General features: G+C 38.9%; 1 protein-coding gene across 1 annotated transcript; it reads right to left on the minus strand.

Annotated features, from left to right (window-relative positions):
• Nucleotides 1-1,302: 1,302 nt before the first annotated feature.
• Nucleotides 1,303-18,321, minus strand: mtmr10 (myotubularin related protein 10). Its single transcript, XM_070555004.1, has 16 exons — nucleotides 18,051-18,321; nucleotides 16,428-16,488; nucleotides 14,450-14,586; nucleotides 14,003-14,075; nucleotides 12,432-12,574; nucleotides 10,612-10,705; nucleotides 10,317-10,464; nucleotides 9,815-9,902; nucleotides 9,600-9,688; nucleotides 7,468-7,598; nucleotides 6,732-6,801; nucleotides 4,744-4,814; nucleotides 4,440-4,612; nucleotides 4,185-4,355; nucleotides 3,856-4,026; nucleotides 1,303-2,001 (listed from the first exon to the last, which is right to left on the minus strand). Exons 1-16 carry the CDS (start codon nucleotides 18,105-18,107, stop codon nucleotides 1,390-1,392), a joined length of 2,289 nt encoding a protein of 762 aa, XP_070411105.1. The 5' UTR covers nucleotides 18,108-18,321; the 3' UTR covers nucleotides 1,303-1,389.
• Between the last annotated feature and the right edge of the window lie 588 nt (nucleotides 18,322-18,909).

The following is an 18,909-nucleotide window of genomic DNA, read 5'->3' on the forward strand; positions in this document are numbered from 1 at the left end:
AGAGTGCCATAACGTAAATACGAGGGGACGAAAACCACAGCATATAAATATATCTAAAAAAAACACGAGGAATAAATCAAAAACATTTTGTACCATTAATCTAAATTATTAAATGAAAAGATTTCACACATTTACAGTATTTGCCAAAATTATGTTCAACAACTGCCTTAAAAACAATCTATCCTATATTTTGGGTAAAATGTGCAATTAATAGCATTTGTGAAAGCAAGTTTGCGCTAAAACATACACACCTGAACAGGTTATTGCCAAACAATTAGAAAGTTAGCTGTGTATTTTTGGAACATGTTCTCGTATAAAGTTTTACAAACAGCTTAAAACCAAATAAATTAGTTATAGTTCATCACTGGTTTTTAAGGCTGTGTCCCTAGTCCCTTCCTCAGCTGGAATCCTAGACAGAATGGTACTTTTGATTATCCACAGATAAACTGCCCTTATTAGCTTTAGTAGAAACATCTTTGAAGCTCACTTTTATTCTGCCTGAGAGAAAAGTTAGTTTTTTTTTCACCGTAATCTTAAATGGAGAATATTCAAAAGAACCATAGAAGTTAAACAGTGTAAGCAGCTAACGTTTCAATCCTCAACCACAACAAACTCCATTCACTTAAATCCTTATAATTCTGACATAATAAAATGACAGAAATTGTGCATTTATGACATTTTGCATCCACATTACCGATAAAGTGCTTCCTGAAATATGATTCAAGAGCCTGCTTTGGGTCAAATATCTAATCCATCAGCTGCTGTTCATGTGAGCGCTTTCTCCTCGGTGCCTTACCAGAAGGCCTCTACAGCGGTTTATGGAAACTCCTTCAACCAGAACAGGAAATATCCACCACAGAGCGCTCCACTTCCGTTTACGGTGCAATACAAACCAGTTCATCTAGAAAAGTTAGACCCTGACACCACACCATTTACAACTTATTACAAAACACCCACAGACGTCAGGGCACTAGTAAAACCCCACAGGTCTAAAAGATCAGAGGCAGTAACCACGCAGTCTGTGTCAGCGTTTAGTTTTTTTGTTGCCCTTTAGGGAAAATACTAAACAGAAAAAGTTGGTTTAAACCAGTTCTTCGTGAATAACATCACTGCTGCTGCTAAATGAGGAAATTCCTAATTTGAAACATTTGATTTCAAACTGGTCAAAACATCACTGCAACAATTCACTGCTCAGTAAATCAGATGTGATTAAAGTAACATGTGAAATTAAGAATTACCTCAGATTTGGAAGCAGCAGTAACAGTGCCAGATTTCAGCACTTAAAGCATTTTAAATCAACAGTTCAAACAAGCTGTTAGAAGTTTATTAGCTTTCCGTAGGAATTTAGGAAACAGGTGAGCTTAAATAAACGTAAGAAATCCAACATCTTCACAAAGTGTCGTTAGCCAGAGTCTCCGTCGAGAGCCAGGTCTTCGCCCCGTTCAGGAACTTGCTAATGGGAGTTCCTTGCACACTCCGCCAACACAGGTTACCCACGGGATTGTAAGGAAAGGAAGAGGTAAAGAAATCCGGATGCACAGGTGTGTCGTCTGGAGAATCCGCTTTGAAATGCATCTTCTTTTGGTCTGAAGGGGGTCCACTTGGACTTGGAAGTGGCCTGCTCCCTGGAGTGGGTCCTTTGTACTGCCTGACCTGCATCTGCAGCATCTCAATCTGATCAGCCAGGTCAGAGAGCAAGTGGTAAGCTGTGGCAAAGCCTCCTCTGGGAATGCAGATTTCAGGAACCCAGCGGAGAAAGAAGAGCTTCCACAGAACCACGTGTGTGGGCAGGAGAACTGGAATCAGAAGGCCTCGCAGGTCAACAGGTCGGGAGAACCAGTCCCTGAAGTAGCGCTCTGTAGGGCTTTCGTCTTTCACTGGTGAGAAATCTGACTTTAGCTCCGAGTTTAGAGACAATCGCAGGTATGAAGTGTCCTCTCTGGTCTTTTGTCCATTCTGCTGCAATGTGGCAGCTCCTCGCACTGAGTAACTGTAGGTTTTCTGTTGGAGGAAAAACAAAACCCCTATTATGCATAAAAAGAACAAGGCACCAAAGCTCCTGGCGCCCTCAGTTCCAAAAAAAAATCCAATTCTGAAATATTTTTTTCTGTGTGAGTGGTACTCCCCGAGTCTCCTTCAGGGTCCAGCATGTGAGACGTGGTTATATTATCTAAAGCATGTAGGAGAAATGACAATGTATGTTAAAACGACCTCCTTTGGAGTCGATGTTTGGTCTATTTGTTGATGCAGAGTAGGTGAACAATGACAGCATGTGAGGATAGAGACTGTTGCTTGTAGACATCAATGTAATGACTATGTGGTTAGCTACATTAGGCACAAACTTGGGAGTTTCTGTGGTGTTCCTGCTCCGCTCCGCTGCCAATAGCACTGATGTTAAATCTAGGTTCGGTATAATTCTTTTAGCATCTACTACGACTCACCAGTTCAGGAAGAGAACTACAAAAAAAGGTTCTGATAGAAGACACATGGAGCTCACCATCCTCTCATCAGCATCTCAGTGTAAAGCATTCTGATTGGTCATAATGCCGCCATCATGAGGTCTTTTTGAAGTGGATTACACCTTAAATTTGTACCAACCTCTAAAGGTGGTTGACTCTGGTTAGCCCTGATCTCAACAAGCTCTAAGAGCAAAGTTATTTGTAATTATTTGTTCTAAACTAATCAAAATGTATTTACTAATCTAATCTTTTATATTCAGACCAAAAAAAACACATGTTTATAGATTCAGGTTTCAATATGTCCATTTTACAACAGGATTTTGAGAAAGACTTCAGAATAAGTAACAGAAACAAGAGGCTGAAGAAACTAAATTTGATTCCTTGCAGTAAAACTCACTTTACTCTCCATGACGACCGAATGAAAAAACTTGTGTAGTACCACCATCAGCACTCCAAATTAAGCTCTGTGGAGCAGTGAGGAAAACTTCAAACAACAAAATTTCCTGCCCCTCAATGAAGGGAAGACAGAAGCCGTGCTCTTTGGTCCCAGTCGTCACACGGATACCTCCATGGTGGACTGTGGTGAATTAACCCCCCACTTGCAGGACTACCGGTATGTTGTTAGGAGTGAAGATAGACAAAGACTTCTGTTTTAGGGGCCACACCACCATTTAAGACGCTTGGCTAAGGTTAAACCCTTTTTATCCCGACGGGATCTTGAAACCGTTGTGCATGCGTTCATAACGTCACGCCTGGACTATTGCAACTCCATCCTGTTCAGAGTGAGTCATGGTGCCTTAGCTCGTTTGCAACTTGTCCAGAATGCTGCTGGGAGATTTTTTGGAGGGCAAACGAAAGTTTGATCATGCTATGCCCATATTGGCAGCTCTACATTTTGGTACCTGTCTCTTTTAGGATTTGTTTTAAAGTTCTTTTACTGTTTTTTAAAGCTCTAAATGGTTTGGCTCCAGCATATCTGGCAGACACACTGTACTTGTCGGTTCCCTCTCGGACACTCCGTTCAGAAGACCTGTCCTTGCTCTTGGTACCCCGGTCACGGCTGAAGATGTGGGGTGACAGAGCCTTTTCAGTTGCAGCTGCAAAACTATGAGATGAGCTTCCATGACAGATTCGGCAGTCCTCTTCTGTAGCAGTTTTTAAGTCAAAGCTGAAGACCCATTTTTATGAACTGGCTTTCAAATCTGGTGAGTTATTGACTGTGCTGCTCTTTTAGTCTCATTTTTAATGTTTTATTTGGTTGTGTTTCATTCATTTTTAGTGGATTTTATGTGTTTTTATTTTTTTTACCTGTGTCTGTGAAGCACTTTGGTGGCATGTATGTGTCTGTAAGGTGTTATATACATAAAGTTTGAGACGAGACAAGTAGAGTACAAACCTTGGTCCGTCTGAAGGTTTTCATTTCTCCTTTCTGAACTCGACCAACAAACAAGGGGTTGTTGAAGAGGGCTTGATCTTCTCTGGAGAACTGTTGAGACCACTCCCAAACTGGAGGGAAGAACGCACTCAGGTCTTCGGTTACAGCAATGGCTTTATTCTTTGCAAAGTCCTGTAGCGCAGAAGCAAGATTCTTATTATTTTGGTTTTTAAATGTATAAAATGTACGAAACAGGAAATTATAGTTGCGTTAATAATCGTTTTTAAAACGTTTGCACTGCTATTCTCATTCACATGGATGAAGAATTATCCACATATCTGGTTTCTCACCATTAAGATCTGAGTACGGTGTTTGGGAGAGTTGAAAAGGAAAGTGCTGAAGAGCGGCGTCCACATGCTGTCGTTCAGCACAGCCAGATAGACCTCTGTGAACTCAAACGCAAGTGGGTACTGGTTCATTATCTGCCATGCGCAGTCCAGGAACAACGTGAACAGAGGTGACTGAAACAGAACAAACAAGAAGGATTCAGACGTCATGATGCTTCATCTCCTCCATGACAGGAATATTCTAAAATAAAGGCTCACCTCCTTATTGTCATTCTTCTTCAGGTGGTTGCATCTGTCCAAGAAGCGATGGCCAGCCATCACCCACTCCTTCTGCACCAAAGTCTGAAAGCCAATCAGGCTGCGGTAGTACGGGTCCAACATGAGCTGCACCAACGAGGACACGACGCAGCTCAGGTCTCGGTCTTCTTCCTCTGTGCAAGATCAAAAGAAGGGAAGCATAAAGAAAGACTGTTACAGAAGGCATTTTTACTTTATACTCAACTGTAACATCACAAATCAAAAGTTAATGTGTGAAGGTTAAAGAATGGTGTGAGAAATGTACCATGGAGGATGACAGAAGCATTCTTTCCATCCAAGTAATAGACCATTTCTGCAGAGTGCCTTAAAAACATCCTTGAATGACAAAAAAGAACAAAACTGAAAATATAATCACCTCCTCTCATAAACTGAGCTTTACATTTACAGAAACGTCATCAAGTCTCTTTATGAAGCCAAATTTAAAAGTCCACTTACAAAAATGTAAATACAAATAAATATAAATTTGACCATAACTATTAAAACTCTTACATTTAAGGACATTTTTACCTACTTTTAAAAGGCACAACCCAATAGTAATAATTCATATTATAATCATAAGGAAAACAGTCATTATTTCTTACAAAAGCTACAGCTAAAACTACATATTTATGATGGTTTTGAAGAAAAAATATTAACATTAAAGGGGAAATAGGTGGTTTTGGCTTTCTTGTAGCACCCCCTAGTGCCCGTTTGTAGAACTTGCTGTGTGTTAATCTTTTTAACACTTTAAACAGCTGAACTGTCTCCTCAGCCTTCATTAGTGCCTACAAGAGTGATTCATCTCTAAATTAAACAAATCAGCTGTGTTCATGATCCAAAAACATGCAGGAAACTAGAGGCTGACCGATATGTTTTTTTAAGGCCAACGCTGATACCGATTTTTAAATCATTTTGTTGCTGATAGCCGATATCTAAAGAAAATTATTAAGGCTGATATATAAGTTTTAGCAGCACATTGATTGTGGAAGACAACTTAACACACACTGTGTGCAATATTAATTTAAAAAGTTAATAAATCTCGTAATATTTATTGAACTTCAAATAAACAAGCTCAAAACATTAACAATGTGCAAATCGTTTCAGAAAATATTAAAATAGAAAATAAAACAGATTTTTTTTTCCTTAAGTGTTAAAAATAAAGAAAATCAAACAGTTCCCAGAATAATGGTGCAAAATAGTGGCTGGTCGAGGTAGAATCTTCAAGTAAAAACATTTTAAAAATCACAAAGTGAAGCACACTACCACATTGTAGTAAAATATTAAATCTAAACTATACATAAAAAATAGTGCAAACATTAAACACCAAACTTAAAGGGATATTCCACTCCGAAGTAAAATTGTGTATGGAATGTTCTAGCATAGAACCTTCCTTTTACTTACATTGTTTTATGCTAAGTTACAGCAAAAGTTACTGCTTCCAGATCAGGAGAATGACTGAGCTTGTAAGTTAAAAAAAATCCTTTTTCTCACTTATCCAACTCTGAAATCTAACAGACAAAATTTTACTTAGAGGTGGAATATTCCCTTAGGTGTAAACAATGAAAAAGGCACCAATTATTTTTTAAATAGGCTTTTAAAAATAATTTCGACCGATGGCTGATATAGAAAAAATTGAGTATATCAGCTGGCCGAAATATCTGTCGGCCTCTACAGGAAACGTGTTGGAAGCAGTCTGCAGCACCGGGTATGTCAGCTCAATATTTCTCTCAACAGACAGGATCGGCAACTCTGAAGTTGCAAGTGGAATATTTTGGCCACAGGGGGCGATAGGGTCTGGGTGGCCTTTCATTAACCCTGCAAAGCACATACTGGCTCAAGAAATTTATTTAAAAATATGAAAAAGTTGCAAAATATCCTTTTAAATAAATAAATGATGCAGTTAACGATGATGTGAGGCCTGGCTGGAACATAATTGATGCTGTTTGGATGACTGTATTTGTTCGTTAGAAACTTTTTGTTCAAACAAACCAACAAAGAAACTATTAGAAGTGGACTCCTCTTCCTATTTCAAACTAACTATGGATTTCCACAATATCCCAGTCACTGCAACATGCTCTTGTTTACGATTAAAACAGCATTTCAGCTTAGTAAGGTTATGGTTATTGGTAATGTGGCCCAAAACATCAGACTATCCCATAAACAGAGATACAAAACTAAATACTACGCAGTATAAATATAAAAATAAACAAAAGCTACAAGGTGCTAGAAGGAGCTGCCAGCTTGTTTACACACCTGACATATTCCAGCCACCGTGTGTTTTCAAGGGTGGTAAGCCATCTCTCTTCTGTCTCCTCAAAGGGATCTGCACAACCAAAGCAGTCATGGTACAAAACTGAGAAAACATTAGGGATGCACCGATTGCAGTTTCTCGCCGATCACCGATCTTGAGAAAAACCTGACTGGCTGATACCGATTTTGTCTTAAAAGCAGATTACATCAATGTTTTAATTTACTTTTATTGAGAAAACCAATATGAATACTCATGACACAATACCAGTTTCAACTGGATATGAGATAATGTTCTCAAAAATAAATGAGCATGTTTAGTAGGGATGTGTATTGGTGACATTTTAGTGATACGATACGGGGAGACGATACAATGTATCACGATATACATTCAGACAGACGTTATTATCGATTTTTTTAGACTGAATTTATTGTAGGAAAATTCAATAAACAGTCCAAACTTATATTTAACATTTTTAATGTGAGGTATCTGAACCATAACAGAGGGATTTACATTTCAATGGTGGAAACAAAACCCATTGCACGCTGCTGCCAACTAGCGGTCTGCGTTTGCAGTTTTTGGCCGATCATCGATCTTGAAAAAAATAAAAACTCAAGAACGGGGCCGATTGATTGGTTGGTCCCTACTAAACATACAGATTTTAATTGGAAATTAAATGCACAACCTATTATACATCACATGGATTCAAGAGCTTCACCAACCCACTTTAAAGAAGCTTACCCAAGACACACAACTGCTTGAGTTTAAGAAAGGCCGCCTGGATTTCCTGGATATTTGGCAACGTTTTATCCAGATCTGACCTCATGACATCTTCACTTTGTGGGTGACTTTTAGCGATGGCAGACAAGATTCTGGAACACAAAAAAAATTAAGAAAACTGTTCAATTAAGGGCTCTTAAGTTCTTAGTACCAGCTCAGTGGCTTAGTGATACAAGTGTCCATCCTGAGACTGGGAGATCGTGGGTTCAAATCCATGGCTGGGTCACACCAAAGACTTAAAAACGGGACCCAATGCCTCCTTGATTGACACTTAGCATTAAGGGGTTGGATTGGGGAATCAAACCACTAAATACAACCCCACATTCACACCTTGAAATTATTTTAAAAGACCAATTAACCTTCCATCCATCCATCCATCCATCCATCCATTATCTGAACACGCTTGTCCACGCAGGGTCGCGGGGGGGCTGGTGCCTATCTCCAGGAGTCAATGGGCAAACAGGCGGGGTAAACCCCAGACTAGTGTTGTCAAAAAAATCGATAACTAGATATAAATCGATGCTAAAAGTGGTATCTAAATCAGATATTCCATCCCTGTGGTATCGATATTATGGACTATTATACACAGCCTTCTTCAAGTACACTGACACGCACGACAGCCAGGTGCCGTAAAGCAGCCTCCGCCTCCCAGACAAACAGAAGAAGAAAACGCTGCATGGCTACATTGCAATTTCCCATGCGAGTTGTCTCCGATCCAAGTTTTGTCTGCCAAATAAATAAACAAAAACATAAACAGAGAATTTGGGAGGCGCTTCACAGCCCAACTTAATTAGCATACCAAGTCCGACACGTAGTTGTATATTCACGCTTATGTGCTTAAAGGAAAACTCCCGTTTATTGCAACCCGGACTTTATTTCTAGCATGCAGTACGTTTGTTTACTCACGCTGACAACTTTGGTGCTACTTGGATTCCCCGGGGTATTTAGATCCATCGGCGAATCGCCATCAGTGTATATCCATATAACCGGTGCGGACGGGCACCCACGGTGCAGCCTCGAAATAAGACATTATCTGCACCAAAACATCTCAATGTCGAAAGGTTTTGTTAGGAATCATTAACATGATTTCCCCTGTTCGTTTGGAGCGAGTCTGGGATTTCTAGGCGTGAACAGACTAGCCGCGGCTAATCTAACCGGCGCTTTTAATGACGTCACTGCCGTGCGCCAATCTGTTTTTATTAAGATTACTGGTAGATGTACCTTTGTCCTACTGTGGAGAAATTCGTTTTCTCCCTTTATTGACCAACAGAGTTGTTCAAAAGTACAGAACAAAACATATGGCATTACAACTTATGACAAAAATGCACCTTAAACAGAGTTTAAGCAGCAAAACATCACTCTGCAAATAGTGTATATATAGTGAGACAATTCATGATTTAAAGTGTTAACTTTCGCCAGTTTTTGTATGCACGTTTTAAAAAATGCTGATACTTGAAAGGTTTAAGCACTTTACACACTTAATTCTTAACATTTAATTTTTGCAATATAAATTGAGGAATGTTATTTTTTGAATAAACTTGTTCAATAAATTGGTGTTTTTAAATAGTATCGAAATCGAGTACCGAGTATTTTTTCAAGTATCTAATCGAGTTTGAAATTTTAGTATCGTGACAACCCTACCCCAGACAGAATGCTCATCCATTGCAGGGCAACACAGACACACAAGACAGACAGACAGACAGACAAACACACACACACACACACACACACACACACACACACACACACACACACACACACACACACACACACACACACACACACACACACACACACACACACACACACACACACACACACACACACACACACACACACACACACACACACACACACACACACACACACACACACACACACACACACACACCCCTAAGGACTATCTAGAGAGGCCAATTAATCTGACAGTCATAATTTTGGACTGTGGGAGGAAGCCGGAGAACCCACGCCGGAGACCAGGCCATGATTCGAACCTGGGACCTTGTTGCTAGAAGGCAGAAGTGCGAATCACTGATCCACTGTGCAACGCCACATTAACAGACATGTTCTGAATCATTATTGACTTTATTTACCTTTGATCAAATTTCTTCTGAACCAGCTGCTCAGTTACAACAGTCATGCGGACGAGAGCACTCCCATTGGGGTGATTCCAGCACCACATCTACGAGGAAGATCACACAAATAAATTAATGATTAGTAATAAAGAGGTAATCAGTGAACTAGATGAAAACAGGTATTGGAACCCTGACCATAACAACTCTTAATGGAGATGCGAGAGCTTACTCACGGGGATACGTCCGTCGGTGAACAATGCCGAGAACTGCTTTAGATCTTGATCAGCCAGAGAAACTGGGACCACAATGTGCTCTGGGAGACTAACAAGAGAGAGAAACGGGTATAAAGTAAGAGTAAAATGCAACTTCACAGAAATAAAGCAACACCAAGAGCAGATAACAATGTTTGATCTATTCTCAAACATGTCTGTGACAATTGTTTTTTTTATGATGCTACAAGAGAACGACTTAATGCCACAAGTTTGAGAAGAAAAAGTTTAGCTGACAACCACTTAGAACTAAAACTGTATTATATAATTTATAATTTCAATGTTTTCCATTCAACAAACTATTGTTCTGAACTGGAAAACTATGAAAGATTCTTTGTTGTTTGTGACCAGTACCTTATAATATAAGACGTAAAACCAGTATATTAATAATAAAATGTGTGGTGCATCTAAGACCCGTGCCAGTAGACAAATATGCCATTTAAACACAGAAACATGGTCTTCTAACCTCGATGAAACAGCATAATGCTCATTTATGGAGCAAACCCTCCACTCAGAGGCATTGGTTCTCTTTATTTCCCGATCCCAGTCAGATGGGCGATCAAAAAGGGGGGTCTGTAAGCCCCCTCTGGAATAGGAACCATTTACCTGCTTCCCTGGAAAAACAGAAACATGGACTTATTTTTCATAATGCAGGAGAATATGGAGAATTAGCTAAAGAATATATTCTTCTGGCAACTCCTTTCACAATACAGATAAACTGGAGTCTATTGGGTAATTTAAGTGTCAAGTAACTAAAATACCTTTACATTCACGGTATCGTAATCCTTGATACTCAAAGCCAAACAACAGCTGAAGATCAGCTGGATGGGAATAGTGGGCAATAGCAAGGCAAACCTGCAATATGAGGAAAAGTAATTTTATATAAACAAATAGTTCTGTTGTACTATTCTGAATAAACATAGTGACAAACAGCATAATGCACACCCAAAAAGTGTTTGAGAGAGAGAGAGAGAGAGAGAGAGAGAGAGAGAGAGAGGGGGGGGGGGGGGGGGGAAGAGTGTGTGCGTGTGTCTGTAAGTTACCATAACTGCATGAGCCATGATAGGTCTAAAGATTCCATGATTTAAATAAAAAAGGGAACTAAATTCACTTTTACTGTAATTACATACATATTGTCCTTCCATAAACTCATAAAAGTGAATTAGTACAATTTATTTTAGTGCCCTATAAAATATAATAAACAAAATTCCGATGTTTAATGTCATTTTTGGGTACAACATAATTACAGTAGTTTCATTTTTAACTCATTACCTGCCAATGACGACTAAAGTCGTCAATTGCATTTTTTTACTGTGTGGGCATCGGAACGAGCCCCCGCACCACAAGAACAAAAATCCCAGCTCTAAAGCCGATCTTCATCTGCATACGTCACAAGTCACGTGATCAGGAAGCAGAAAATCCAGGTGTTAGGAGATCGTTTTGGGCCGCTGCTGTAAAAAAAAGTGATGCGTGAACCTGAAAAGCTTCTGCCGATCACAATTCGACAACGGATTACGAAAAAACGGATAACGCTCAAAACGCACGGATTCTTCCTGATGTATGAGGTAATTGCTTTGTTGTTTGTTTTAAAGTTGTTAATTAAAGTTTTTGAAAAAAGCTTCACAGCGACCAGCATCCTGGCATGCGTTGCGATCGATGACGCAATGCTCCCTGTCTCAATTATTTGCACACTTGTGTACTATGCACTCGAACCCTACTGCGCACTTTCTCCAAGCGCACTTTGCTGAAGACCGCAGGGCGCAGTGCGAGTACTGGGATTGGGCCTTTGCTGTGTTTTGGAAGTAATGCGCGTAAAAAAAAAATTGACTCAAAACGTAATCATAGTGCCCCTTTGCTTCAGGGACGCATCCAAAATATCACACTTGGCTGTTGGTGGAAAGGAAGTCGTCCACTATAACGGAGACTAATTACCGCATAGTACGTTTCGCAGCTGTTTGGCGCCACTTTCACATCCAGTGGAAAGAAGGTGTGAGTCACACAGCCAGTTGGTCCAACAACTGGGACTAAAGCTTTGTTCCTGATGTCCCCTCGGTTGTTTGGTTAAAGACCACACTTCCTGAACAATTACTCATTTCCATTCAAATGGAATGTGACGCAGCTGTCCATAGGAAATGAAATGATATTAACATCACACAGACTACCTCAACTGCACATAAAGCACTCCAAAATTCTACCCTAGGAATAAATGATTAAGAGAAACAGACAAAAAGTCTAAAATCTGAGTAAAGGATTTCTTGGCTGGTATGGTATTTGGAAAGGAGGAAAACTGTTTTGGTTCATTTATACGATTTGAAATAAATCACATCTGTTTGAAAACTCTTGCCTAGAGTTGAGCCTGAATATCTAACAATCCAGATACTTTTGATTTCACTTTCAAGCTCAACTCTCACTCGGCTTTTATAATCCGAGCGTGTCCAAAGATCGTTACTTCTTTTCATGAACTCATCAGCTGTCATGTAAAGTAGGCCAACTTTATAATCAACTGCAACTCAAGTCTAAGTATCTTTAAAGCGATCTTGTTACTGAAACAAGAAGCAGTGTGAACAGCTTAGTAACTCACTTTTTTGGCGCTCTCAGGCCCCGCCTCATCAAAGCAGTACCGTATGATTCGCCAGTCTTTGCAGTACAAGAGGAGCTCTGTGGGGTTGAACTTCAGTTTCTGGTTGGAGCCCAATACCTTCTTCTTTCCCTTCGTATCATTTACTTTAAATAAAAAAAAAAAGAAGATAAAAAACAGAAAATTTGACTTCACACAACAAACCACGGCATATCAAATGATTCACACCTGTAACAAGTATTAATAACAGTTTCTGTTATGATCACATTTGAATATTTACTGAAAATGCACAAAAAATAGTCTAAAGAAAAAATTCTATGGTACAAGGCTAAATTTCATGTTTAGAAACATAAGCAAACAAATATTTAAATTTTAAAGGGACTAAGTGTAGACATCCAGACTCCTCTGAGGGGAAAACATTGTAGGTTGTGTCATTGCCAGGTTAAGTTCACCTGGCTGTAGATCTTGACCTGTGGGATCTCAAAATCAGGCCATTTCGTGATGTTACATCAGTTAACTGTGTGGAACACTGAAAAAACATTTTTACATAATTATTTCTGATTATAATCGGTCACTGAGTTTTTCATGCAGTCTGAGCATGAAAATAGTCTCCTACACCTATCTCCTGCATTAGCTTCTGATGGAAAATAGACGGTGAAACTCTGGGATTTGAAAAGTCTGACAGATCTACGTCACCCTGTCACATAACATTCATGAACTCACCCATCTTGACTCAAGACGGGGAAGGCTTTAGGTTCTAGCATTCATGAAACAGCAGAGAATTTCTCACCTAGTAGAAGCTAACTGTTAGCTTTAGCAACTCCACCACAAAGCAATTTGTGGAGAGGAAACAGAAACATTGCAGAGCAAACTGAGTCAGAGGTAGAGTGGTGTTGCTGTTATCCAATAAGACCTGAGATGTCCAAAGATGATCTCAAAACCCTGCTCTCTTAAGGTCAACTGTGATGTGGCTCACTTTAAATTTCTGGAAACGGTGCACCTGTGTCGTCCATACCACGAGCATGACTTAGAAGGCATTTCCTACTAGAGACCCCTGCAAATGTATTGATTAAACGAGTGCTCAAAACACCTTTAGGCCTATAGAGGACTATCGGGGTTAGTTCATTTTGTGTGACCATCAGAACTCTGATGTAGCGTACTCCATGTTTAACCGGTCCAAAACAAACAGAGCAAAACAAAAACTGCTGTTCCATCATTGTAACACAGCTGATCGTGTTCTGGATGTCTGCTTTTGCTGTGTCAGCAAATAGCATCAGTGATGGGTAAAGAAAACTAATCCAGTCTGAGCTGTCACCAAACACTGACTTCTCTGTGGCATTGCACGCCATCAGATCTCTGACTGGAAAAACAAAACACCAGTCACCTCTCAAAGAGTAACGGGAAGCAGACAAAGACCTCTAACTTCATTATGTATGTCATTTTATTTAGCTAGGATGCTAATGATTTGACATGAAACTCTGGACTATATCCAGATTCTAAATCCTTCAATCTCAAACAAAGAAAATAACAAAATAAAAAGTTTGGTACCTTTACAAATAGTTAATCAGATGTACCTGTTACGACCTGCTCCAGACAGGTCAGAGGGATGTCATGCTCTCCGAGCAGCACGTGAGACAGCTGAGATTTCTATAAAAAGACAAAAAAAAAAAAAAACATCTAAATACAGCGTTTTTCAAATTAACAACAAATAAAAACTGCATGAAAAAGTGTTACTTTATGTTATTCAAACTGAGCCACAGTCAAGTTTCATTTTGTTTCATGCCAAAAATCTGTCACACAGATGGAAGTGACGTTGGTCCTCTCACTTCTTGTGTGACCGCCAACAAGGGAGTTTTCCTTCCTCTTTGCCCGATCCACTTAAGGTACAAATAAGGTTACGTGTGAACCAATACTTCTTAAAACTGCACATTAATGTAAGTATTATTATTCCTGCAATAATTACAAACTAAAAATGACACTGAATCATAATGTAACTGCTCCAAAGGAATCCACATAAATACCTGCTTGGGTGAGTCATCTTGAGGAATGAAGGAGACCTTAAAGTTGGTGCATATCAGCTTCCCCCAGAGGTCATTCTGGCTGCTCTCAGTGCTGATGCATTTCCTCACAAAGTTTACTTCATTAACCACAATCTCTCCTAGGATCCATCAGATGGGAAAAAAAGAACGAGTTTGAACCTGGGCTGTAATTCTGTAGATTATTAATATGGAATGAGAATTACATTGTAGAGAAAATTGTATAACAAGTGATGGTGGTGGTCAGAGGGACCGGTGGCGCCAGTGCTCGGCAGCCTCGCCTCTGTCAGTGAGCCCCAGGGCAGCTGTGGCTACATCGTAGCTCATCACCATCAGTGTGTGAATGTGTGTGTGAATGGATGAATGATACACTGTAGTGTAAAGCGCTTTGGATCCTTACTCTGAGAGGCACTGTACAAGTGCGGGTCATTTATCACAACATGCCCTATAGGTTATAAATTGTAAGTCGCTTTGGATAAAAGCGTCTGCCAAATAAATAAACATAAACATTTAACAAGGACGCTGTTTGTAGATGTAGACAGACAAGGGGCCAACACTTTGTAAACACGTTCTTCACACACTTCCTCTTCAACACTTCTTACGAAACACAAATTCAACAGGTCTGAACAGAAAGTTTAAATTTCCCCTATCATACCAAGTTTTAATTTCTCTTTATATTTTAAGGAACAGAAAAATGGACACACAAAAAAGTCATTAACATGAATTTTCTGTAACAAACAGATAAGGCACCACTCAAGAAGCGGCTTCTTTTTAAAATCTAAATGGTTGTTAAACATGCCGCAAAGACTGAAGAGCTACATGATTGTTGTCTCCATGCTTGCTCGTGAAAATGATTCAGGCTTAAAGAAATGGGGTAGCAGGGTGGAGCCACTTCAAAGCTTTGTGTCTGACATGCCAAACCAGAAGCTGATCATGAAACCTGTTGGGCTGCATGTGAGGCAGGGAAGTGGCAACCTCCACGTCATTCTTTCTGAAACTGCTAACCAATACAGGTCTGTTAAAATGGTCACGCTGAATGAAACCTACTCCGGTACTGTGAATTGGAATAAAAATGTCAAGAGTAACTCTAGAAAAAAAACTTCTCTTTTCAAAAGTTCATTTAGAATTTTGTTTACTTAAAACACAAGAGGATATTTCAGAAAAAAATACAGCCTAGTATGGATTAAACAGGAATATCATAAATTACTGATTGCTGTAAACATAGGAAAGTACCATCTAAAAGCTATATTTACCTGAAAACAACAGGCTATTGTTGCGGTCCCCTCCACCTACTAAACCTGTAGGTGGAGGGGACCAATTACTCTTTTTAAAAGCATTTATGACCACGCCTGACCACTTTAATGTCCCACAGCAGTTTAGCTGGAATTTACATTTATATTTATTTATTAAAACAATGTTTAATTTGGTTTTATTGCTATTGTAGAAATAATCATTTGTACCCATCAGTGGGGTGGACATGGGAAAAAGAGTTGCACATAACATTTCTCTTGTTGGAAAAATTAAAAATGGCTACAAAATACAGGTGACATAAGTTGTTATGTAGATCCTGCAAGCATTAGAAAACTATCGTCATTTATCTGTAGTTGTTTAACAATTTTAAGTAAAAAATAAAAGCTGGAAATATAAATAACAATAATTACATTAACATCAAATTCCACAGCAGAATTATAATCCAGACCATTTTTAAAACTAATTTATTTAGTAAAATTACAGAAAACCTGAATAAAGATGGGTCTATATATTACGGTAGTTCTCAAACACGCATTTATGTACAATTATTTGATCGTTTTAAAATAAGATAATAATGTAATTAATCTGGGTATTAATATGATGTCCTGTGGAATGTCATTATGTCAAATAGCTAGTGTGGCTTTGATTGAATAAAGCATTGTTGTTTGGTTATGTTGTAGTGTAGATTTTTAAAATAATAAAACAAACTGACCTGGAATTAAGACGGGCTCCAGCTTCTTAATAGGTGGGACAACAGTGTTCATCACATCAGTCTAGCAGGAGGAAAAACAAGTGATATCAGAGTTAGGAATGTGCTTTTCCATGACACAGTTAATCAACAGACCCAATAACGAAGGGGTAGAAAATGACCTATCGTGTTTGCTGTGGTGTCCAATAAAAGGCAGTAAATGCACAAAAAGTAGTTTCTATGGGTTAAACTATTGCTAAAAGAACAGACTTGTAGCCAGCTTTTCAGACTTGAGAGTCAGCTGCAGCTACGAGACCCTCACCCTCTTATGATGAGGCTTGGTGAATATTTATTAAAATAAACCTTCATAAAACAAAAATACAGCAAGAAATATGAGACATTAGCTTGGTCAATAAGGTGTCACACATACACTGGAGCAAACCAAAGCCAATCACAACAATCTAAATAACATTGGGCCATTTGGATTTTAAAGGTGCATTATGTAAAAATGAAGTGAAAATTACATCCTCTGGTAAAATGTGGTTACTGCAACCACTTTAAACTCTGCAACTTTTTGTCGACCATTGTCGCTGCAGTACAACTTCGCAGGAGACACGGTAACCCCACACTCGCTGATGGTAAAAAGTCGTTACGTCCCTCCTTCCTCTGTTTTTGAAGGGAGAAAAACTGACAATCCCCACAGCCAGCTGGATATGAAATGTGTTTCAGTATAACCTTCCTTCCAAAATGACTGAAACATTACTCTTTTTGGATTTTCTCACTATATTCCTGCATACTGCACCTTTAAGAGTTAACGTAAATGACTGATTCGGAGATTCAAGCTTTAATCTATATACTTTCATTTTATTGTTACACTTTTTAAACCACTAGAACCACAACATGTTCCAAAACGAATGACCTAACAATGTTTCATTCTTGCTCAAACAAGCTGCTTTTCATTTGGATTGCTCCACAAACAAACTTGTCCACTGACAATTTTGATTAATACACCAGTAAGCAAAACATGGAAAGGTTGACAAATCCCACCATCTGCTACAAAATTAACTTAAATTTATTAGCCACCTGAAATAAAACAATAATTCATTTAATGATATAAAGCAATATTGTAGACACAAATTTTGAAAGTATAGCAAAAGAGACATTGAAAATAAAAAAAATTCACTGTTGTAATCAAACTGTTTACTCACTAAGTTGTAACCAGTGGGTGAAAGAGCCAGGAGGACTTTTACATATAATTTTGGGTTAAAAAAAAGTATCTAAAGGCTACAATAATAATAAACACAACCAAGCACGTTTTACATCTAGTTCCTCAGAATGAAAAGTGAAGCTGAGTGTTGTAGCGGCTTTAAAGAACACAAATTAAAAATGCATTTGTCAAGCAACTAGTTTGCTTATTAGTCACATGTTGTATTAACTGTGTACCGTTTATCATCATCAAAATGTCTATTACATGAATGTATTAAAGAATACTCAACTTCTCATTGAAGCATGTTTTCTAATTAATTAAGTCATTAAAATAATTGTTTAAAATGTCCTGATGGTATGTAATTCTGTTCCTTTTCAGTCATAGAAAGCACTGCAAGTTAATTTGATCTATTCATTTTCTCTGATGCAATATAAACGTACCTGGAGAGAGGGAAGATAACTCCTGAAAGTTGGTTTCGTAGCTTTGACAGAAAACATTGTTTATTTCCGTTCTGTTGTCGATGTTCATAAAGTTAACAAGTGTTTTTCTGCTGCCAGGAGGGGGGAAAAGTCCAAAAAGCAAGCTGTCAGGAAAGTTTAGCTCAGCCCTTAGCCGAGTTAATCCCAAACGTCTCAGTGTGAAACATTCATCGAGACATTATGGGCGATCGAAGACACTCCTCCATTATGATAGTCAGTCGGTGGCAGCTTGAAAAAGTTGACAGAAGTTAACGCAGAGACGTTGGCGTTAGCTCGGTTAGCTAGCATAAACTACTCCATAAAGTTTGTAAATATCGTGCCGAAAGCAAAGTTACAACTGTAAAATAAGTCTGAAATGTCAGCGAATGGCCTACATTTTCTTTACACCTGTTCCTACACAAGTTACCCCCACTTACTTCCTCAAACTCCAACTAATTCAAGTATCGCAGTACCTGACGCTGCCAAAGGACTGAACGGCCATCATGGGAGCGGAGATCCCGCCCCGTTTCCGGGCTCTACTGTTGCTGTCTGCTGACTACATGAACTAGATTCCCGATGAGTTAAAAACACATGGCGATTAAACCCTTTGTCCTTTTAAACACAAAACCAATAACGTTCAGAGTGTGCGTTATAGTAAATTGGAAGGAATGTCTAATTTAAAGTTTAAACTGCACGTTTTGGTATATTTATGTCGATGTTTGGCACTCGTGAAGATTACCGCCTGCGGACTACAAATCCCATCACTCATTGATTAGATTACCTCGGACGTTCAGAACCTTGTTTTTTCTCTCTCTCTTCTCTTTTATCTTCATTTTTTCTC

This window comes from Nothobranchius furzeri, chromosome 9 (genome assembly GCF_043380555.1).
Source record: "Nothobranchius furzeri strain GRZ-AD chromosome 9, NfurGRZ-RIMD1, whole genome shotgun sequence".
NCBI classification, from domain to species: domain Eukaryota; kingdom Metazoa; phylum Chordata; class Actinopteri; order Cyprinodontiformes; family Nothobranchiidae; genus Nothobranchius; species Nothobranchius furzeri.